Source organism: Macaca fascicularis, chromosome 12 (assembly GCF_037993035.2).
Source record: "Macaca fascicularis isolate 582-1 chromosome 12, T2T-MFA8v1.1".
NCBI lineage: Eukaryota > Metazoa > Chordata > Mammalia > Primates > Cercopithecidae > Macaca > Macaca fascicularis.
Window position 1 is genome coordinate 60,263,741 of NC_088386.1, and position 24,958 is coordinate 60,288,698.

A 24,958-nucleotide genomic window follows, 5' to 3' on the forward strand; every position below is an offset into this window, starting at 1 on the left:
CAGTCACTGATAAGTCTGCTTGCCATTAATGAAAACTGCACTTCTAACAGGAATGCACATCACCAAATTTTATGGTCTGTAAAAAGGAAAATACCACAAGGAGAAACAGAATCTACTAATGAAAGTGGTAAGGTCAGGTTGAAAACCATGCCAGATTGTTAATCCCCCAGAATTCACATCCAGATCAGAATTCTGATTCAAAATTGAACTAAATTTAGCTGAAGAAAATAGAATCAAATGGCATTCAAGAGATTTACTGAATACCTGCTCTGTACTAGTTATTAGATCACTTAATAATCATAGTTGAATTATAAAATGTGGGTCACTGAAATCGAAGTATCCTGGATTAAAGAGTTAAATGCAAAGGGAGTGCTCCAGGCGGCGACGGGCCGAATTCACCAGCGGCCTGGGCAGTAGTCAAAGGCCCAGCACGTCCTGGGTGCCGTGGTGCGGGCAGTGAACGCGCGCCAGGCCGGATGGGCCCATGCCGGGCGCCAGAACTGTACCGGGCTCCATTCCCGTTGTTAGGGCTTCAGGTCGACCCCAGCACTGGGCTGCTCATCGCTGCAGGCGGAGGAGGCGCCGCCAAGGCAGGCATAAAGAATGGCGTGCACTTTCTGCAGCTAGAGCGGATTAATGGGCGCTTGAGTGCCTCCTTGCTGCACTCCCATGACACAGAGACACGGGTCACCATGAACTTGGCACTGGCTGGTGACATCCTTGCTGCAGGGCAGGATGCCCACTGTCAGCTCCTGCGCTTCCAGGCCCATCAACAGAAGGTCAACAAGGCAGAGAAGGCAGGTTCCAAGAAGCAGGGGCCTCGACAAAGGAAGGGAGCAGCCCCAGCAGAGAAGAAATGTGGAAACCCAGCACGAGGGGCTAGAACTCAGGGTAGAGAATTTGCAGGCAGTGCAGACAGACTTCAGCTCTGATCCACTGCAGAAAGTTGTGTGCTTCAACCACGATAATACCCTGCTTGCCACTGGAGGGACAGATGGCTACGTTCGTGTCTGGAAGGTACCAGGGCTGGAGAAGGTTCTGGAGTTCAAAGCCCACGAAGGGGAGTTTGAAGACCTGGCTTTAGGGCCTGATGTCAAGTTGGTAACCGTGGCAGAAGGATCAGCTGGTGACACAGCTGCACTGGCAAGAGAATGGACCCACCGTTTCCAGCACACCTTACCATCGTCAGGCCTGCAGGTTTGGGCAGGTTCCAGACCAGCCTGCTGGGCTGTGACTCTTCACAGTGCAAATTCCCCACAAGCGCCTGAGCCAGCCCGCTCCCTGCTACCTCACAGCCTGGGATGGCTCCAACTTCTTGCCCCTTCGCACCAAGTCCTGTGGCCATGAAGTCATCTCCTGCCTCAATGTCAGTGAGTCTGGCACCTTCCTAGGCCTGGGCATGGTCACTGGCTCTGTTGCCATCTACATAGCTTTCTCTCTCCAGTGCCTGTACTACGTGAGGGAGGCCCATGGCATTGTGGTGACAGATGTGGCCTTTCTACCTGAGAAGGGTCGTGGTCCAGAGCTCCTTGGGTCCCATGAAACTGCCCGGTTCTCTGTGGCTGTGGACAGTCATTGCCAGCTGCATCTGCTGCCTTCATTGCAGAGTGTTCCTGTGAGGCTCCTGCTCCTGCTGTGTGTCGGGCTTATCTTTGTGACCATCCTGCTGCTCCAGAGTGTCTTTCCAGGTTTTCTTTAGCTTCCCTGCTTCCTGGGAATCAGGAGCCTGGACACTGCCATCTCTAGAGCAGAGTGGAGGCCTGGACTCCCTTTGCTCACTCCATTCAGGTCCACAGCTGAGGTTACCTCTGATAAGATGAATGGGCACTACCTGCCCTTCTAGTGAAAAGGCTTGGTCGTGGCCCTGCGTGACTCTGGGCGCCAGGAACCCTGCCTTCATCATCTGTGGATCCATCCAGAACAGCGGTGTCTGAAGCCCAGGCCACACTCCCTGCCTCCTGCCTTCTGCCTACTAGAGGCTTAAGAGTTGAGTTTGTCCTTTCTCTAGAAACATGTGAAGATGCCCAAGAGCCTGGAGGCACTGCTGTCCTTCCTGCAGAAACAGTTTCTCCTCCTCCCCTCACAGCCTTGTGGCCAGTTCCTCTTCACATGAAGCCCCTGGCATTTGCTGGGGAAGGGACTGGCCTGGTACTTGCTGTTAGGGCAGGAAGGGGCAAAAGGAAGACCTGGGTAGTAATCTGGGGATTCAGATGGGTAGCACTAAGCCAGCCGGCCTAAAGATGTAATAAGTTCCTAGATAGTCTACCCTAACCTCGAGGAAAGGAAAAATGAACCTCAGCCCACTAGGCAGGAAAAGTTGATATTTAACAAACAAGGAAAGAGTGAACTGAGACCCCCCCCCCCAAAAAAAAAGAGTTAAATGAAAGAATACACACGGAAAATAAAAACACTCAATTAGGGGATAGAAACATAGAAGCCCAACTTCAATAATTTTGTTAAATGTTTCTAATAGAATCTGTTGGTTCTGTTTATAATATGATTTTCACAGGTGGAAAAGGGTGGGGTTAGTGGAGAGAATGTAAACAATCTCTTGAAATTGTCAGAAAACTCATGTTTTCTTTTTCAAAGGACAGACTCACATTATTCTTCTCTAACCTGGACATTCCCAATAAACACTATTAAATAGTATAAAGTATCTTATAAATTGACATTAATTTATGATATTTGCTATTGTATCCCAATAACTGAACTTTTCATATATCTGAAGGTCAAGTTTTAACGCTTAACTCTTCATGGAAGAATGCAAAAACAATTTTACAACTTAGACAAGCAAGTCAATTTTAAGTGTCATTATTATACATATTATTGTTACACTATAATAAATGTAATTTAGAAGTACGAGGTCTTGTTTTGAATTCGCAAAATAAGCTGTTTTTATCACAATTAAATCAGTTTTATGGTTGATGTGATAAAATTAGCTCAATCTCATAAGACACAAATAATGTATATAATGATGAGAAAAAAAATCAGTAAATCTCAAATAAAAGTCGCCTCATAGAAGTTTTGGTGTCCATTATTATATGTGTATCGTTTTTACACCTGTATATACATAATGCACATAGATACACACACACACATGCATGCAAATTTTGGCTTGCATTGTATGAAAGCATACATGCCAGTTTCTTCGTTATATTATTGTGATTTGTAAAAATAAAATGGTATCTTTTGGTGGGGTGGGGGAAGTTTATTTCTGATATCCTGTATCTCCCTGTTCTACACCCTTTTCCTGTTTGGATGGCACTTCCTCCCAACTCCTGAAAATCTAGAGCTTATACATTCTAGTTTTTTATTCTCTATATAAACCTGTTTTAAGATTCTTCACTGATGGCATAGGAAATCTTAGCCTGCCTAGGTTTTGTAGATTAAGAAAAGTTGTATAACATCAAAGTGAAGGGGTATAAGGAATAGAGGTGGTATGTCAGATCTCAGACAACTGTAATAACGAGAGGAGAAATAGGACAGCAGTACCAGGGTCTGGAGCTCTTACGTCTACACTAGGCCAGCTATCACTATGTGGACAATTTTAATGCTGCTCCTACCAATCTGCTGAAATAAATACTATAAGAGGAAGCAATGAGGTTACAACTAGGTTCACTTATATGTGATCTAAATACCACCACCAACAGTAACTTGTCCCTTTTTGGTTACTAAAATTAAACCCATTTAGGGGATTCTGAGTGGCCAAGCTTGCCACTAGATTTCTCTTAAAGTCATCTACTTTAAAACTCATCATTAGTCAATGGTAACATTTGTATCCCATGGTTAACAAACTCATTAATCTAAGCATGTCTTCATCAATCATCAAGTCTTCTACTTCTTTTTAGTAATGCAATACCTATGCAATCGTGTTAACCTTTGTGTTACAGTCAGGAGTTTGGGAAGAAAGATGTCAGTCAATGTTTTATTTTGTTATTGTACTTTAAGTTTCCGAAATCCTCAGAGGAGTAATGCCAGAATTAGACACCATGATCTCGTTAATGTCGATCAAACCAAAACAAGCACATTCATCTGTTAGAGGTCAATTTTTAAAAATAGCAAAATAGCATAATTTTGTAATACTAGAGTTGGAAGAGACTTTGGGAAATTTAATTACACAACCTTATTCTACAGAGGAGAAAACTAAGTCATAGAGAAGTTCAGCGAAGGTGAAGGAAAAAAAACTACAACAGCAAAGAAAAAGATAATAGACCTATTAGTAGAATTCAAGATTCTCTCTCTCAAGCCAGGTCAGGACTTTTTCTTTCCAGCCCTTCTCTAGGCACAAAAGAAAGAAAACACACACACACTAAAAATTCCCATGTTATCCCCCTGTAGGTTTTTTCCATTTGTCTTCCTGAGGCAATCTGTGCTTTCATCAACCCTATGATACTTTGATAAAGTACATAAACTAAGTCTTATTCGTGATAATTCTTTGCATATAGCATTTAGTAAAAGCCCAGTGATGAGGGTCTAGCTCAATGGTACATCTTGGATGAAAAAAACCCAGGATGAACCACCAGAAAGCAGAGCTCAGGATCAAGTTTAAAAGACAGGGAATGGTGGTAACCATGATTCTCTGTGATCACAGTGATCACAGACCCTCCTAGCCACAGGGTAGGAAAATGTGAATAATCTAGAAGTCAACTGAGTTTAGGACCTACACCAGAGTGAAGCTACAGTCAATCAAACAAACTGGGGCCAAGTCAGTTCATCCAGAAAGGGAATTAAGGTTGGGAGCAGGCTTATCCCAGTGACACCATAAGGTTATCACTGTGGTTCCAGGAAAGAGGCCTGCTTCTATCTGCCCTGGCCTCTGTTAACACATGCTGGTTACTAGAGAAAGGCAAATCTCCCCATGAGGTCGCAAACATCACAGAGGTACAGAGACTAAGTAAACTTCATACTGGTAAAGTAAGCCTCCTAACACTAATTATTTTCAATAGTATTTTATTAACTCAGCCTGTTATTTCAGAGAGGTACGACTTTTTATATACTAACAGATAAAAACGAGAAATCCACATTAATTCCACAAATGACCTACTGCTCTTTGAATAATATATTTTTCCTTAAAATTTAACAAGTCATTGATTCCTCATAATTCATAGTTCTTTACTTTTAGGCCAGAGGTAGTATTGTCAGAAACCTAAAATGGAATGGCCCAGAGGGTTGTCATAAGGATTAAATCAGTAATGTTCTTAGAGCCTTGTCTGAAACATTAGTAAGCATTATATAAGCATTCACCATTGCTTTTATTATTGTGATTATGACCCTTTGAAAATCTGATGAAAACTACAGTGGCAAAGTATGTATTATATCTAGGAAAGCCTTAAAAAGGGGAGCAGATTAAATATTATACTGTGTTGGTACATTTCTCTACTGAATGAAACCAATCATATTTTTGGAAGTACAGACAGCTGTATTCTGTACAGCAAACTGCAAATGCCATGGTAACCACTGTTCCTAGGCAATTGTAGAATTATGCGTGTGGTCCACTTTCTATATAATAAATATAAGAGGAAAATGGAGGGGAAAATAAACTGTGACAACCTGTGTAAAAATCTAAAAAGGGGTGTGTTTCTTAAAAATTGCAAATACATACTCTGTTAAAAGAGAGGGTACAACCTTACATACTCTGTGTAAAATCACTAAGATTAAAATGAAGTAAAAGAGCAAAATATGTACCCGTACATTTGATAAGTATATGATAATATGTCATCTTATCTGCTTATAAACCATGATATACATTAGAATATGAAATTGAGTAAAAGATGAATAATGTAAAACATTTAAAAAGTTAAGTCAGTTATTTTAAAACTAACACTCTAGGTATTAAATTTCACTTGCATAATACTAGATGGCAAAGAGTTTCCATTTCTCAATAGTTGAGTATTTGTCTGGACAAAGCAGGATGCAAAGTGAGACAAAATAAAATGCCCAATGAAGATCACTTCTTACAGTGTTTCCAGCCACAATGTAATGTCCGAAACAAAATGATGTGCCATGCCCATAGCCAGGGGAAAAATTGATTGCTGTTGTATATTCATCATTCCAAGCGGCAGTCACACCAAATGTGCCAAATGAAAAATTCTCCAAAAGGTTCTGTGAATTCTATGGGTCAAGATTACTCAATGCTTTTTCCTGACTCTTCTTCCACTTATTCAAATGTAAAATCAGTTTATGAGGCTAATTTGTCAATAAGACCAGAACATCCTTTGGCCATTGATTTTATTAAATGTTCTCTTCATAAACTCTTGGTCAGCAGATACGGTGCAGAAATTAGATTTCTGAACTTAGATTTATCTAAGAATTCTAAGTCACTTTCAATTTAAGTCAATGTAATTGAATTTCTGACTTCCCATTTCACAAATGACAATCTTATTGTAAATGACTATGTACATTTTATATAAGAATATATGTTATATGGGTCATACAAATAAAGCATTATCTATTACATGTCTTGTTACACAAATGGCATTTCAAATCATCAGGAAAAATCATATTTAAAAAATGCTCAAAAACTACCAAGAAATACTGCCAGAAAATTTCTAATGGGAAAGTTTTCTTTTCAAATGAACATTTTCATAGAGGATGGTATATTCACCTTTATAGGAAAAATGACATGAGACTTGAAATAATGTGAAAGAGGGTGCAGAGAAATTTAGGGATATGAAAGGATACTGCAGCAATAATAGTAAAATATGTGTTCTTCAAAATGTATTCTTTAGATGGAAAAAATAATTTTAGATGCAGAAATATTCTAAGAAAGTTTGGGTTAAATCATTTGCTAACTTGGATCTTTGCTATCTCTGCTAACTTTGAATAGTCTTTGGAAACGGCACAATTAGTTTGTTAAAATTAGCTCAGCAAATCAACAGTCTTTTATGTGAGCATTTTCAGTATGAGCTCTAAAAAACTCACCATCCATATACTTTAATTTGCTAATATTGAGAAATATCTTAGAAGAATGAGGCAAATTATTAAATATAGACAGCCAAAAAGGATAAAATAAACGTGGTTGACAAAATTTTTCCTAAGCTACAGATTTACTGACATCAGTAAACCTTGACTAAGGCAAACATAGTTTCTGTGGCTCTTAAAAGAACAATAAAATGCATTAAAAACTCAAAATGAATAAAATTGCTAATTACAAAATCCCTTTGTCATGTGTTACTGACATTTATCTCTCTAGCTTTATTTACCCACATGAAGAAGCATTTTCTATTTCTCATGCGATGTAACTATTTTCAGTATTTTCTTTCTGCTTTATTAAAAGGTGCTTTGGAAGAAAAAAGTGGAAAAATTAGAATGCTATACTTCTGTCAAACAGCGCACCCTTGTGGTTTATTTTGTATCCTGAACAATAAAAATTAAAGTGTGTCTAAAATTCACATACTTAGAACCAATTTGGTCATACATATTTTTCTTCCAAGTTATGTTTTCCTCAACATGCTATCATTTTCAATTACTAAAAATAGTGACATTTTACATTTTCGAATTCAAAACTAAATTGTGAAAATAGATACAAATGTTTATAGTGATAATGACCATCTTTGATTTTAAATTTAAAACAAGCAAGCAGTGAAATAAGTATGATTCACTCATAAATTCATATGTTTTGCTGAATTTCCTGAATATCTGCATCTGGCTATACAAACCATGCTTTTACTATTTTAAAGTTTATTATTATTTTTTAAAGACTGGGTCTCACCCTGTCACCCAGGCCGGAGTGCAGTGGTGAGATCACAGCTCACTGCAGCTTTGAATGCCTGTGCTCAAGTGATCCTCCCACCGCAGTCTCCTGAGTAGCTGGGACTGCTGCAGGCACACATCACCATGTCTGGCTGATTTATTTTATTTTATTATTTTTTTGTAGAGGCGGGGGTCTTACTTTGTGGCCCAGGCTGGTCTTAAACTCCCTGCTTTTAAGTGATCCTCCTACCTCAGCCTCCCAAAGTGCTGGGATTATAGGCATGAACCACCAAGCCTGGGCTATAAACAATTTTAATTCAAGGATCATTTATACTTATAAGCATTATGCAATGTACAGTATAGTTTAGTTGGACCTTAAGTTTTCAATATAACCTTATCTAAATTCTGGCTTTTCTATAAAAGCTTAACAAATATATTGTTAAGAATTACATGGTCCAATTACCATAAAAGTAAACATAAGCAATCTTTAAGTTATCCAAGTACTTCTGAAAATTTACCAGATATATGAATGACATACTAAAATTTTACGATATAAGTGTGACACATTCTCATTGTATATACTGTACCTGGCTATGAAAGCAGTGATTAATGTTTACTTATCAATTCTCTTGAACACCTACCATGTTACAGAATTTTGCTGGAGAACACAATTCCTGCCCTCTGGGTGGGGAAAAGAAAAAGGCAAAATTTAACAATGCTGCAAGCATTAAGCCATAATACAACCCTAAAGTTTATCTTTAGAGGATGAGGTAAGTAAGTCATGTTATACCCATCAATGTAATATTATTCAATCCTTCAAAAAGGTGAAGCCCTTTATGAACTGCTAAGAATATCCAGAATAAATCATTCCATACCAAAAAGTAAAGTATAAGATGCATGTAGCATATGGCCACCTGAGGAAAAAAAAATATTTAGCATGAATATTGGTTTAAATATGCATACATGATCTCTGGAAAGATACACGAGAAACTGTTAATAGTGGTTGCCTCTGGGCAGGATAACTTGGTTGGGGATAGGGAAGGAGAATTTTTACTGTATTCCTCATTTTACTTTTAGAATAACATATACAACCTATACATAATGCAAATTAAGAGAAAATAAAAAGGGACAAGAGAGACAAATTTAGAGAAAGCAAGGATTATTCTGTGCTGGAATCTTTTGAAAATTCTCCATGAATCTGATAAAAGAATGGACATCCTTTGGATGGGTAAGTAGAAATGAAGAAGATGGAAGTGGGGCCACTTCATTCTGAAAAGACAGAACACAGGATTTTGCATCAGCAACAATAAGTCAAATCTTCTGGTTAGAGATACAAGTATCCTATCCTATCCTATAAATGATGAGGAATTAAAAAGTTTAAAAGTAAAATTGTGATCATTCTGTAGAGGATCTTGAATGCCCAGAAAAATGACAACAAGCTATGCAAAATTTCTGAACTGAGAAGTGATAATTAAGAAATACAAATGCAGCAGCTTGCCACATTGAGTATTTCAATGACATGTTAAGTATTGGTTTTCTCTTTATACTCTGTCCTGGATTTCTCTACAAAAGATGTCAGCAGAGGGAATAAAAGACATCATGAAGGGAGACTGAATGAAGGATTGGTCTCTAATTAGATGTAAAAAGAAAATCAAAGCTGATCTTGAGATTTTCAGTCTGGTAGAAAAACAATGATGTTGGTGTTAAATACATCTTCCAGGTAGTGATGAGTCAATAGGAACTGTGAATTCAAACTGCAACTGGAAGAATATTGAGATTAGAATTACGAAGTTGATGTATAGTTTCCTAGGGCTGCCCTAACAAATTACCGTGACTGGGTGGCTAAAAACAACACAAATGTATTCTTCCACAGTTCTAAAGTCCAGAAATCTCAAATCAAGGTGTTGGCAGAGTCATGCTCCCTCTGAAGGCATTAGGGAGAACCCTCCCTTGCCTCTTGCAGCTTCCAGTGACTCCTGGTAATGGTTCGCTGTGGCAGCATAATGCCAATTTCTGCCTCTGTCTTCATACTACCTTCTCTGTGTCTCTCTCCCTGTGTGTCTCCTCTTCTTATAAAGATACCTGTCACTGGATTTGGGCCCACCTCAAATCCAAGATGACTTCATCCCTAGATCCTTAAGTACAACTACAAAAATTCTCTCTCTAAATAAGGTCAGAAACCTAGGTTTTGGAGGGGTTAGAGTTCAGACACACCTTTTGCAAGGAACATTATTCAAACCACTACAGTTGAGAACCATCAGCCCACAAACTCAAAAAAGAAGAGATGTCTTCTCTGAAAGAGTGCACAAATATAGACCAAGGCCATGGATTTAGTGCCTCCAAATTTAGAAAATGAATAAAATAGTGACAAGAAAAAAAAATACAAGAGGGCTGAGATATAAGAAGAGGCTGAAGACCAAGGAAGAAAAAGACAAATCAAGACCAAGGGGGTAATTAATCACATCAAATACATCAAGAAGTTTGTTGCAGAGATGTCTAGGAAGGTATGAATTTGTGTGTGCACTACAGCTTAATCACTATTATTTTTGCCATGAATAAATAAAAAATAGTTTTTCAGCTTCTCTAGGGAAAAACAAATAATTATGGGTTCTACTGACCAATAAATACATCAAAGAACTATCCAGATGTCCAGATCAAAAGAAAAAATAATTAGAAAACTGTACAAAGATGTGTAGTTTGCCAAAGGCAACATACTAAAAAAAAAAGATTATTTAACACAGGGGCAGCAACTGGTCACAGAGCAGAGGGAGAGCTTCAAAAGAAATAGCTTTCAGTGAGGTCACTGGTAGCGCAGCCCAGAATTTTAAGAAACAGACTACTAGAAAGACAACATAGACCTCTTGGGGAACCAAGTACAAAGGAAGTTTACTGAAATAGATTGGATGAGGACAGCTAGAATAAAGATTTGTGAGCATGGGCTAAAGTATATTTCTACATATATTAATATATGCAAAAACATAGCTACTCAAGAGTATAATTTACACTCTTCTATGATCCAACCCTAAAAATGCTACTTCTTATTGCAAATAAATTTAAAAGGGCTACAAGCACAAAACAAAGTCTTTGGGACCCTGACTTGACTCCTGCTTACCATGCTTAATTTCAATCTCTGTTTCTTGCTCATGCCTAGGCAAGCCATAGTGTTCACATTCCTGCATCTCTGAACACGGTTCCTTTGCCTAATGGAATCCCGCACATATTTTAAGAGTGAACTCAAGAATCATCTCTTCTGTGAAGATTCACCTAACTCTCAAGCAGTTACGCTGCAAATTCTTTGTCAGTATATGATTCTATCACTTGACAAAAACATTATCCTCCTGATTTGTGAGATTAGATGAGATTTTATGAGATTTTATACCACAAATACTAAATTAGACAAGAAAATCTTAATAGAAATAAGAAACTTAATGGATCATTTCCCAAGTACTGAGGTTAAGCATTTTCAAAATTCATTTCTATCTCTTTGAGTTGCACATATGATTGTCTATAAACTACATTTAAAACTATGGTTAATTTTAAGTCAAAGCAGCACAGAAATGTGTATCAGGTGCTTAGGAAGAGTTAATTTACTTTAGCATTGCATTTACTAAGCTCCCGAGGGGGAAACGAAATCTTTCAACTAGATACAAGAAAACTTCTCAGCGTCTCAAGTATCTGCAAATAAAATCTGCTCTCAAAGTTACTTAAATCATTCTGTCTGATTACCAGCAACAATATATACAGTCTCATCTTCAATTATATATACCTAAAAATTCATTTATTTTTCACATGGATAAAGCAAGGAATACGCGGATTGTTTAGTAATGAAAAGTAGTTTGCAAATGGATCTCCACAAAATGGCAAAGTCAGGGAAAATTTGAGATTAAAGGTGAGTAATAAGAAACTTTGAGAAAAAGGTACACATAGAACTGTGCTTTGAAGATAAGAGGTAACTGTGATATATTCTATATAAAAAGGCTCATTTTCTTTTTTCACTATGGAGTATCTATGTACTAGGTAGATACCAGGCTATTCCCTGGAGAATCTCAGTCAGGTCAAGAAGATACATGTGGTTAGAAACCCATGAACACAACTCAAAGACTGTGTTACTGTTTAAAAAAGAATTATTCAAAAATAAAGACTGTATTTCCATTCCTATTACATGCACCAAGCAAGAGCCCCTAGTTAGGCCTTAGTAAACCAAGACTTTAGTTTTCGGATATTTTTTTCGCCTGAATATGAAAGTTACTTAAAATGGACATTTATCCTTTACTGCATCACACACCTGTACATATTATACAGAAGATCTATTCCTAGTACCAATCTTAGAATGAGCTATTCATCTTATTACAGATTAGTAACTGCTACTAATTACCAACTGTTATAGGACTACTTCTTTCTAGTCTACCTAGAAAGGATAAGTTAGGTAAGAGGAAAAATAAATGGTACCTTGCCTCATCCAAAAAAACAAAATAGAAAACAAAACTACGCACCTTATCTGTCTCATCCACGCTCATGGATTTCATTATACAAGAAGCAGGCCTCTCTTGGATGTGTGCGAGGTCTTGGGGGACACTCTGAGACACTGGCATCGGAGGCAGTGGAGCCCGCCTCTTCTTGGGTGCATCCGATGGCAGGGTGTTGGAAATATATGGTTTGGAAATGGTATTCGACCTCGTAAAAGTCGGGCGGTGCTTATTTACTAGAGGAGTTGCAGGGGCACTGGCAGTCTGGTAAAGAACAACAAAGCCAAAATCTAGTAATTTCAAGATATTAGTAAAAAGCATTAGTAATTAAAAATATTTGAAGAATCTTACAAAATGCAATATAAGAAAATACTTACTTGGTCCCGCTTTTTCTTACTGCGTTGAAAAAAACTGAAAAACCCTTTAGTTTCTTTCTCCTTCATAATATCTAGGTTTTGTGATATTTGGCAGGACTCTAAAATAGAAGAAAAGCATCTTACTTTTGTACGTGAGGCTGACTGTTCAATTCCAAGATTTCTTTCTCTTACTTCCCCTTTGTAAACTTATCTAATGCTAAAAGCTACTAATTGTAGTCTACAAACAAGGCACTCTGCTAAGCACCTTAAATCTTATTAAGTTCTCAAAGCAACAAGCAAATATTGTTCTTATTTCACAAAAGAGGAAACTGAAGCTTAAAAAACTAAGATACATAATCAAGGCGAACATTCAGGAAATGACAGAGCTATACCACAAACTCAGTTTTTTTGATTCAGAGTCTGTGTTCTATACAACATTTCAGAAGCAGAAGTAAAATAGAAAGGACACTTCAAATTAAACAAGATATGAAATTGCTACCACACAGTTTGTTCCTTTATTTTTATTATACTTTGCTCTCACAGCTAAACTACGTGAAATATTTTCTTCTACAAAATGTGAGTCATTATAATTGCTCAGTACTCTGCTAAATGTTTCATAAAAGTTATTTCTTTAATAGGGTGGGTCTCAACTGGGACCAATTTTGCCCCCCCAGAGGACATTTGACAAAGTCTGGGGACAATTTGATTGCCACCACTGGCAATGGGGTTAGGAGACTATGCTGTCGGCATTTACTGGGTAGAGGCCAGTGAGGATTTCAAACATAGTACACTGCAAAAGACAGTCCCCAATGACAGAATTATCTTGTCCCAAATGTTAATACTGCTGAAAATTAGGAAGCCCTACTTTAGTTAGAATGGCAAATGTCAAACCTCAAGGTTGCATACATAATATTTATATAAAATTTTCCAAAAAGCATCTCCTAATATCAACTGAAGGGCCAACAAACAATGACACAGCCAACAGTGCTGGGACTCCCTGGCCCAAACTGGCTCTAAATTCCATTTCCCATTAAAAGAAACCATGATTACTTGAGAATGGTTGATTCTCTGTTGGTATTAAGGAATGTACAAGATAAGCTTGGGACATCTAGCCATACTAGAAAGAATGCTGTCAAAGTCTACCAGGTTGTGTTAAAAGGACTCAGGAACCAACTTGAGATGGTTTCTACCGGTAAAAGGATAATTTGGACATCATAAAAGTAACTCAATAAACTGAAACATGTCACATGTGTTTAATTTCATACATTCATAATGATACTAAAAAAAAAAGCCTCTTTGTTCACATTTGTGTTATGCTGGAGAACCAGTCCATTATTTTAAAAACTGATGAGAGGAAATCATCAAACTTTTATTATACCTTTTTCTTTTCTTTTCTTTTTTATTTATTTATTGAGATGGAGTCTTTTCTTGAATCTCACTCTGTCGCCCAGGCTGGAGCACAGTGGTGTGATCTTGGCTCACTGCAACCTCCGCATCCTGGGTTCAAGCAATTCTCCTGCCTCGGCCTCCCAAGTAGCTGGGACTACAGACGTGCGCCCCCATGCCTTGCTAATGTTTGTATTTTTAGTAGAGATGGGGTTTCGCCATGTTGGCCAGGCTGGTCTCGAACTCCTGACCTCAGGTGATCCACCCACCGTGGCCTCCCAAAGTGCTGGGATTACAGGCGTGAGCCACCACATCTGGCCTATTCTACCTTTTTCTGATTGAATTCAACCTCTGTAGCAGTCATATAGCTGACACGGGGAAGCTTGCTTTTTTAGTAATATTGTTTGGAATAGACTTTCACTATTTTTCGACTCCTAATTAACTAAGATGTAGACAAAGATCATTGATGGCTAACATTAGAAAAAAAGAACTTGTCGTTACATGTTTGCTGATGGAAGTACATAGCAACACTTGTGAAGTATTCTTGCCAAAAAAATCTCTTGCCAAAATCTGATCAAGCCTCTAGATTTAACCATCAATTTACAGGAAATAGAGGGGAAATTTACACTGAAATAAAATTTCAATGACATTGGCAATAAGTTACGACCTGGTTTCTTCAATAAATGAGTAGCGAATTTTCCTAAGCCTTGGAAAAGCAATGAGTGGTGATCTGTAAAATTCAAAAAATATTTCTTCTACTAAGCAACATATGGATTTTATGGTAAATCACAGTACAATTTCAATAACATTTGAAATACAATATTGTGTATTAAAATTTGTGAGACACAACTGAAGCTAAACTAAGAGATAAATATATAGTCTTAAATGCTTTTATTTAAAATACCTGTCTAAAAAAAAACCAAAATAAATTATGGCAAAATAGGGACTACTTCAGGAAAGGAAAGCTAGTTAGCACCAAATAAATACAGTAATGCCTCAATAACATATGAAAGGAAAACTATTTTACAAAGTAAAACTTTTAAATCTGATGATTCAAATATTCAATAAGCAGCATACATTCTGCACAATGAGTTTCACAATGCTAGCAACTAATAATAATGAACACGTGCATAGCACTTTATAGTTAAAGTTTTTTGCATGCCTAATATATTTCTTAGAATGACCTTGTGAGGGAAGTATCAAAAGTTATCACTCTAAGCCCCTTTTCTCATTGGAAGATGCTAGCACTTACCCTGCAGGATATAAAAAATATATATATATGAAAGCAGTGGTATTACTCCATTACGCTCTCAGTAACTATAAGTGAACAGAGAATTTTAATAACTTGCACAAAGACGAATAGACATTAAACAGTAGAACTAAAACTGGTCTCCATTTAAAGATTATTTATATTTGTATTTTTGTTTTAGATTTGCCACTATTTCATTTTAAGATGGAATACACCACTTATTGCATATGGATGCACAATTAAATTTAGAACAGTAGATGAAAAATTCATATGGTTGTGCAATACAATAAATACAACCAGAATATTTTTTATATTTATTTTTTATTTTTATTTATTTTTCTGAGACAGTCTCACTCTGTCACCCAGTCTGGAGTGCACTGGCAGGGTCGTGGCTCACCACAGCCCTGACCTCCCTGGGCTTAGGTGATCCTCCCACCTCAGCCTTCTAAGTAGCTGGGACTACAGGCATGTGCTACCATAACCGGCTAATTTTTGCATTTTTTGTAGAGATGGGGTTTTGCCAGGTTGCCCAGGCTGGTCTGAAATTCCTAGGCTCAAGCAATCTTTCCACCTTGGCCTCCCAAAGTGTTGGAATGATAGGCATGAGCCACCATGCCTGGCCCACATGGTTATTTTTGGTGAAGAAATTTTCAGGTCATCCTCCACACTAGTTAGCCCTTAAGTTTTCACTTAAAGTTCTATATCAGGGATCATAGCAAGTCAGGTTAAACAGTAAGACAAGCAAAGCCTTGAGCTTACTTAGAAAAGCAACTCAAATACTGTAGTTTCCTATTTCTATTTCTAAAAGGCAGGCTAAAAATAATTGCATGGAAACGTCTAAGTTTTCAAAATAGTATCAGAAAAAATAAGGAGGCAAGGGCACTGACAGCATTTGGAATGACCTTGTAGATTCTGATGCTGTAAAGCTTTCTTAATTTTAATATTTCACTCTCTTAAGATTTATCCACAACATTTCATATTCTGAATAAACCACATCCTTCCATTACTGGAAGGGATATTAGAAACCAATACATTCGACAACCTCGAAATGAGGCCAGAAAGTTTATGGAATTTGCTTAGGATTAGGCAAAGTTAGGAGTAAAGGTCAAGTACAAGTAATAAAATGTTGTTGCTAGAAAGAACCACAGAGATCACTATTTCTAATCTCTTATTATTATAGAAGTAGAAGGTGAGATTTCAATAACACATAATATATGCAGTTTGTTAAGGCTTGTTTTTTTAGTAAGCTGGTAATTATTAGGGTAATCAATTATTTGAGACTTTTCTTAATGGGTGAAAGATGATATCTACAATTTATTATTGGACAATTTTTAATACAGTTTTTCTCTACGAAAGGAATGCATGCCCATTATGTAATTCTGTATTATAAAGAAAATAAATAATAAAAAAAAAATCACCTACCATAACCCTACCACCCAAAGGTAACCACAATTGAAATTTTTTATGTATTTCCTTTTAGCAATTTCATATAAAAGCATTTATTCACCTATTGTGTTAAACACACTTATATGGTATAAAAGCTAATTTCAACGTAAGCATTTTCCATGTTATTACAAAATATTCACAAACAATGACTGCAAAATTTCATATGGTTAATATAACATCATTATTCTGAATTACTGTTCAGTGAAATAATCTGAGATGCTTCCTTGTTACTACGAAGCTATTAGCACTTGTACCCAATAAAGATCCTAGCAAATCATTTTTCCTTGTATGAGAGTAAAGAATATGTTTTCCCACACTGTTAGAATAATTTTTAAACATTTGTTGAAATGAAATTATTACAATTAAATTTGGAAATCAAGGGGAAGGAACCTATAAATTTTTTCAGGAAATAAAACCCAAATATTTTCTAGGTTAAAATCTCTTACAGAATGAACATATTCGTGATGTTAAGAAAAGGTAAAATTAGAAGCTTATTTTCAATATATCCAATTTCCGGTTATAATTTGTTTCTATGATTCGTACATCTTACCTTGTAAAGATGACTTACTGAAGACAGTAACAGAAGTGGCTACAGAAGGAGGGGTATAAAAGAGGGTAAATTGACTGTGAAGATGATGTTTGTTCAAGTATAAAACATCACTGAGTTGAAAAAGTAGTTTATGGATTATATAAAGCCACAACCTCAGGACAAATTTTGAAGTCCCTATGCAAAGAGTATGTAAATAATTGTCAGCTTCACTAAACTTTTATCTCGCTTAGTGAAACAGATTCATGTTGAATAAATGTTTGCATTTGTCTACTAGACATCATACAAACCAGCATTATCTAAGATCTCCAAACTTTAATACATTACATCATTTCTATAGATTAAAACTGGAAGCTATTTCAAAAATTTTTTGAGTAAGATTGATTCATTTCATAAGCCAACTTCTTTTGGTGTTGACCTTAGAAAAAATTTAGCAAGAAACTTCCAAACTTGAATGATAATTAAGACTCAGACAAAATCATAATGAGTCTACAGTAATTCACACTTGATTAGAATAACAACGAATTTACATGTAAATTTTTATTTTCTGTTTAAGCCCTAAAGCCATGAAGAATTAAGTTAAATCCTACGCCTCCCCCAAAAAAAAATCAGAGAAAGAAAAAATATAAAATGTAGATGATGGCTAAAAAGACAAGTTTTAATTCCAATTTCAATAACCGAAATTAAGTTAAATGTTATATTTAACTTGATTTGTATTTATTAACATTTTGTTTTCTTATTCCTAATGCCATGCAATTACTTCTATCTATAGGACCCATTAACTGCCATTATGAACTTGAGAATACCTACATGCAAACACAATGCACAAAAATATACAAATATATACATCCCACTAAATAAATAAAATAGAAGTCTGTCTTACCTCTGTTGACATCCATTGCATATAATTCTCTTAGTCCGAGGTCATTAAGAGATTTTGTCAAGTCGAGGGGCTCCTGTGATTGATAATCTTTCAACAATACTGTATGCAATGGATCAAACTCACATTTGCTACATATAATAGGGGCAAGCTCTTGAAGCGATGCGTGTGGACTCACTCTCACTATGGTCTTCTGTGTTTTCTTAAAATTAATCACTACTCTCACAGTTTTCTGAAACACAGATTAAAGCCATACTTGTATCATAATTTACTGAAACAAACATTCTACAATAATGTCTAGAATAATGAGATAACCTACAGTTACACATTCTTTTTTTTTTTTTTTTTTTTTTTTTTTTAGACAGAGTTTCGCTCTTTTTGCCCAGGCTGGAGTGCAACGGCGCGATATCGGCTCACCACAACCTCCGCCTCCCGCGTTCAAGCGATTCTCCTGCCTCAGCCTCCCGAGTAGCTGGGATTATAGGCATGCGCCACCACCCCGGCTAATTTTTTTTGTATTTTTAGTAGAGACAGGGTTTCTCCATGTTGGTCAGACTGGTCTTGAACTCCCGACCTCAGGTGATCTACCTGCCTCGGCCTCCCAAAGTGCTGGGATTATAGGCGTGAGCCACCAAACAGTACTTTCCTATTTTGGTGTGAAATTCTCTTTTTGATTAATGTTACTTCCTAAATCCAAAGCAAGTTCTTAGAAGCAAACACATTAGTTTTCTTATTAAATAATCCAACCATTCTATAGTAAGATTTTAATTAGATTTTAAACTAAAAAAGAACAAACTAGCCTCATATCTAGTACCACTCATGTTTTCACTTTGTTCCTTAAAATATTTAGTTTAAAATTAGCAGATGTACATAGTACAAAATTATGTATATTTTATCCTACCCTTTGAGGAATATTTATCTTTCAAATAATTTCTCTATTGCCTCAATAAAAAAAAGGGGTATTTTGGTTAAGTCACTAAAATTTTGTTTCTGTCTGAAACATTATAAATGAGATAATCCATATGAAAAGCTTAGCAGACTTTCTGGCACATAGTCATTGATCAATAAGAGAACACTGACTATTGTGATTAGCTTTTGTTGTTGTTACTATTACTACTTTGGCTAATTTTAATATTTTAGTAAAGAATATTAAAATGTCTTCATTAGATATCTAGTACTGATAATTTAAAATTACTGGGAAGATTTTAAGCATCTCATCATGTAATTGAATTAAATCCTGTATGGAACTTAGCTACATGAGACTATACTAAGTGAAATGTACATTTTGCAGGTCCTTAAAGACATACATTCACAAAACTAAAACCCTTTGTATAATCCCATGCAATAGCATAAATATAACCATTTCCACCTAGAAAAACAGCAGGGATAGGTAATAAACACCTAAACAGAAACAAATGTCTAGACAGAAGGCAGTCCAATGTCCTAACACATATTAATAATATTAAATCATATATTGCAGAAAGCAAGTATGTTTTAATATTTTCAAAAACTCAACTTCTTTGAAAAAAGCTTCATAACAACATGAAGAAAATGCAAGAATATGTATATTTAAGTCACATGTAGCAATTTAATATACAAACTTTTATATATATTATAAAATGAAAATGGTTGATGTTCATAATGAAAGAGTATTTGTTGAAACCCATAAAATTCTACCCTATTGCGTGCAGCAATAAAACAATTTTAATAAGGACTGATGATATTAGAATGATGTGGTTAAAAATTTTTGCATGGAATTTGTACATTAAAGAAAATGGAGTTAATGTGCAGCACACATTAATAGTTTAGAAGTTATTAATTCAAACACAATGAAGAGTGAGAAAAAAAACAAAAACACACACACACAAATAGATGTAAGTTACGACTGCTGCTTACCAAGTACGCAGAAGCTAAAATATTACTTTAAGAAATTCTTAGATGAATTTGCATGAAAAGATTCTAAAACCTTCCTTTACATATAAAATACTTTTTTTAAAAGGAGCTTAAAATACAAATCATTCATAATTGTTACATTCTTATGCAATCATATTAGATATCATTTTAGAGCACTTAAATCTAAAGTTTTGCCCAAATTCTATTGAATCCAAGGATCAATAACCAACTGAATCCTAAACACAGTGGCCTAGAAAAACATAATACCTACGTTCACATCAAATTTGATCAGGAAAGTCCATTTTCATTTCACTTACAATGAGCTGCTAATGACTGAAAAATCAACTTAATATTTTAGCCATAAGATACCAAAAGATATAATGGAATTCTTACCTCTGGTATTATAGGTGTAGGTTTTTTCTTATCCAACATTTTTGGCTTTAAAATTACCTTCTCTACCTCCAACATTCCTATTGGTGTGTTTGGTTTAAATTTAATGTGGTTCTGTTCAGCTGACAACAGATCGATTGTGTAACTTGATGGATTTAAGTGATACTGTGCACAAAGGAATATCAACAAGTCCATCATAGGTTTACTGTAAAACAAGAGTATTTCATTACCTGTTATTATTTTGAGGATTTTCTTAGAATGCTTGTCTTCAATAGATAAACAAGGCTACAAAATCGTATTTGGAAAAGCAGCTTAAAATTTGAGCTATAGGCCAAGCTACAGGCCAAGGCAGGAGGACCGCTTGAGCCCAGGAGTTGGAGACCAGCCTAGGCAACATGGCAAGACCCTGTCTCTACAAAAAATTTTTAAAAATAACCTGCTGTGGTGGTACGTGCCTATGGTCCCACCTACGCAGGAGGTGGAGGCCAGAGAACAACATGAGCCCTGGAAGATGAGGTTGCAGTGAGATGAGATCACGCCACTGCACTCCAGCCTGGGCAACAGAGCCAGACCCTGTCATTATCATCATCATCATCATCATCATCATCATCATCACAAAAATAATATAACTGCAAAAAATTGAACTACAAGATACTTAAACAGACAAAATTGTAATAGTTAAAAAGTGTTGGGATAGTCAAGACAGCATGGATCCTAGTGTTAGTTCAACAACTACTTTTATGTTTTACCAAATTGTTTCCAAATTATAAGTTTCAGGAGAAGTCCTTTCCTTACCCAAGAGCAGTCCTTCACAACACATTATTTGTAATACAATATTGGCAGTCTTTAGCTTATGAATTGATTACAAAGTTCTCATAAGAATGAAGTATTTGGAACAAGCACCACCACCTTTTTGGCTTTAGAAAACAGACTGTAAATATCTACATAGGAAGTCCACAAAATCCTAAAGGGCATAGTACAAATTCTTTAATCATTCAAAGGTTATGAATATTCTCTAGACACTGGAATCACAGTACAAGTATTATAGTATATCTGTTCTCATAGATCTAACACTCTACTGGATGTACTAAACCAAGTGTCAGCAAACCACAATGTGCAGGTCAAAATGGGCCCACAGTCTCTTTTTGTAAATAAAGTTGTATTATAAAATAGCCATGCCCATTTGTTTATATAACGTCTCAGGCTACTTTTGTGTTAGTTACAACAGCAGAATGGAGTAGCGTGACCACACCTACTATATAGGCATAGCCCACAAAGCCTACTATTTTTACTTCCTGGCCCATGACAGAAAAAGTTTATCAGCTCGTGTACTAGAACATAAAATAGAAATAAAGTAAATGCATGAGATAATTTCAAATAATGAATGAATGTTTAATAGCATTGGTAATACAGGACTTATTTCTATAGAAACTTTCATACCCAACTTGGAATTCAGGGATACTTACCAATTTTTTGCTTCCCTTTCCATAGACTCTCATTGTTGACACAGACTTATATTTTCATTCATATCATCAACAGAACAACATAGTCTCTGAGTCTTTCTTAATACTGTCAGCCCTTAAGGAAAGCACACTAAAAAATCTTTGGTATCATGTGCTTTCCCCAAATGTCAGGTGATTCTAAGCTGTTAGTTCATACTTAAGAATAAGGCACTGAACTGCAGTGTGAAAATCCTATTTTTATGGCTGGAGGTGTAGGTTCATGGGATTCACTTTAGGGTAATTGGGGAGCCAGACATCTGCATCCCACCTCAAAAGGGAAATGCACGTATTAGTAAAAAGTTATTCTCCAATTTCTTGACTAGAGATATAAACCTGGTTACTGGCTTTTGGGAACTTGACAGGGAAATGGGGCTAGAAATCTCGCCATTCGGTATGCCACTTTTATTTTAGTGCCTCTGTTTTCATATGGCATGTCACCCTCAGCAAGCTCCCAGGCCTGCAGTCCCTCTGATGCAGTTCTTCCAGACAAGGAGTCTCCTGCAGAGATGGGGAAGGATTCACTCTTGGATACTGTGTGGTCTTGAAGTCAAACATTACATTACATAGATTTCAGATCATCCCGTGTTCAGCCCCCATTTCTACTTTCTGTGGTCGCTGCCTACTCCTGGGCCAGTCCAGTCTTTATAAGATAAGGAGTATGTTTCTCAATGGTCTCTCACACCTCCCTTCTCCTCCCCCACATACAAGTAGCACCCTATTACTTGTATATATATAAAGAAAAATAAATAAATAAAAGGCTCTAAGTCCCTCAATTCAAAAACAATTCTCAGGAATACATTTCAATTCTCAAAATACATTCCCTGTGTCTTTATTAGATGGTTGCATATTATTTAAGAGTTTTACATCCTTCTTTTGAGCCACAGGCTATGCCCATAAATGTATCTATATTGCCCATGTTTTGCTTTAAACAGTACATTTTAAATTTCATCCAGAGAGAGACTAGCAAAACGGTCTTGTGGAAGTTGATTTTTTGGTAATATGGTACTCTACAAGAGCAAGTGGATGGCACATACCAATTCTAGACTTGGAAATAGTACTTTCTTTGATAGTAAATAAAGTTAAGAAGGATTAGGTAATGTCTAGTTAAATACAATTATAAATACAGTTTAGCTGGAGGAGGAGAGAACTTTCATTGCCAACTGACTGGGTAACTGTCTGCTGTTGTCTATGAGTAAATGATGATACATGCAGACTGTATTTCTTTCTCTTTATATATAAATGTGTCAAGTAATAAATGTAAAAACATTGACACTTATTCTTCCAACATATTTTACTTCTTAAATACACAGTTTTCTTGAATCTCTGCCAGAAATACATAAGTTAACAAGACAAATGGCTGGGTGCGGTGGCTCACGCCTATAATCCCAGCACTTTAGGAGGCTGAGGCGGGCGGATTACGAGGTCACGAGATCAAAGCCATCCTGGCTAACACGGTGAAACCCCGTCTCTACTAAAAATACAAAAATTAGCCGGGCGTGGTGGCGGGCGCCTGTAGTCCCAGCTACTTGGGAGGCTGAGGCAGGAGAATGGCGTGAACCCAGGAGGCGGAGCTTGTAGTGAGCTGAGATCACACCACTGCACTCCAGCCTGGGTGACAGAGCAAGACTCCGTCTCAAAAAACAAAACAAAACAAAAATACAAAAAATTATTAAAGTTTTGTTTCGTTTTTATCCCTATTTTTGTGCCATAATTATCATCCTTTATGTATAAACATATAAATGTTAAAAAAATACATTTTTGATTTTTTAAAAAAGTTAGAACAATTTGATACTTTGTGTAGAAATATTGGTATTTCTGTGACAAATTAATTTTCTAATCTAATAAATGGGGTGGACAATTGGTCAAGAATATTAATATAATGGCCTATTCCCTCAGTCACTTTATTTATCTAGAAACTTTACACACTATATCAGATTTCATAAGAAAAAAATTGCCGACTATATCATGACCTTTGAACTCAACACTGCCTACATGTTTTCTACTAAAAATGCCTCTTTTAGAGGCAACTGAAAACCACAGAACTTCTTTATGACTTTATTCTCTCATTTTATAATTCCAGGTCCAATTCTTTATTCAATAATTTCAGAAGCCAAATTTGTCTTGAAAGTATTCCTATTCCCAAACAGATAAATGCAGCAATCCAGAAAGTTCTGCAATATACATAATTACATATGTGAATTTAATACTGCATATGAATTGTCTCTGGGGAAACAACTGAATTTTCAATAAGTGGTACTGGGAAAATTATCGGATGAAAAAGAAAAGTTGTGTATCTAACCTGATTCCTTACACCATAGTAAGCTCCATGTGGATCTTTATGTGGTTTGTGTTTTACAGTAATAAGCCCAATGGAATTTTCTGCACCACTGGAAATGTTCTATATCTGCACTGTCCAACACAGTGGTTACTGAGCTAGTGGACTCCCAAACCAAATTTTTAATTTATTCAACTTAATTTAAATTCAATGTAAGTAGGCACATGTGGTGAATGGCTGCCATAATGGATAGAGTAATTCTAACATGCTGGTTCTCAAGGTGTGATACATAGACCAGCAGCATCAGTATCTGCTGAGAACTTGTTAGAAATGCAAATTGTCAAGCCCCAGCCCAAATCATTAATTCCTCTGGGAACAAGGAACAGCAATTTGTGCTTTGACAGGCACTCCAGCCTATTCTGATCATACTGTAGTTTATGAAGTTTATGGAACTCTGATCTAGAGAGAAGAGAAAAAAAGAAAAAAGTAAAATATATAAAATATCAGGTGGTGATACATGCTCTGATAAAAAAATAAAATTTAAATAAAAAAAAACAAAGAAAGAAGTTAGGAATGTCCTGATTGAAAAATGACACCAGAATAGAGAACTTGAAGGGCCTGGGATATCTGGGGAAAGATAGCTTTGACAAGTACAAAAACCCTGAGGCAGGAATGTGCTCTAAGTGTTTAAAGAAAAACAGAAACTAGTCAGCTAAGGTGAAAACAATAGGCACAAAATCAGTGATAATCTTGTAGTGTTTAAAGGCCTTTCAAGTGAAGACTTGAGATTTTACTGAGTGAGACAGAAAGCCTCCAAACAGTTCTGAGGAGTGATGTGATCTACTCTACTTTTTAAAAGGATTACATTCTGGTTTT

At 36.3% G+C, this 24,958-nt stretch overlaps 1 protein-coding gene and 1 pseudogene across 38 annotated transcripts in view; one reads left to right on the forward strand and one right to left on the reverse strand.

Moving 5' to 3' along the window:
- Positions 1–24,958, reverse strand: part of COBLL1 (cordon-bleu WH2 repeat protein like 1) — a 194,026-nt gene that overhangs the window by 59,141 nt on the left and 109,927 nt on the right. For 20 of the 38 annotated variants that reach the window (XM_074009326.1, XM_074009344.1, XM_074009325.1 and 17 more), the window contains 4 exons: positions 20,309–20,510; positions 18,026–18,254; positions 12,536–12,633; positions 12,186–12,422 (listed from right to left, as the gene is read on the reverse strand). In XM_074009326.1, coding sequence (XP_073865427.1) covers positions 12,186–12,422; positions 12,536–12,633; positions 18,026–18,254; positions 20,309–20,510 — 766 coding nt within the window. Of the gene's footprint in view, positions 1–8,333; positions 8,374–12,185; positions 12,423–12,535; positions 12,634–17,145; positions 17,185–18,025; positions 18,255–20,308; positions 20,511–24,958 lie in introns of all 38 variants that reach the window. The other 18 variants (XM_074009324.1, XM_065525582.2, XM_005573338.4 and 15 more) reach the window with 3 other exon arrangements.
- LOC102144165 (guanine nucleotide-exchange factor SEC12 pseudogene) lies at positions 447–1,829 on the forward strand (annotated as a pseudogene).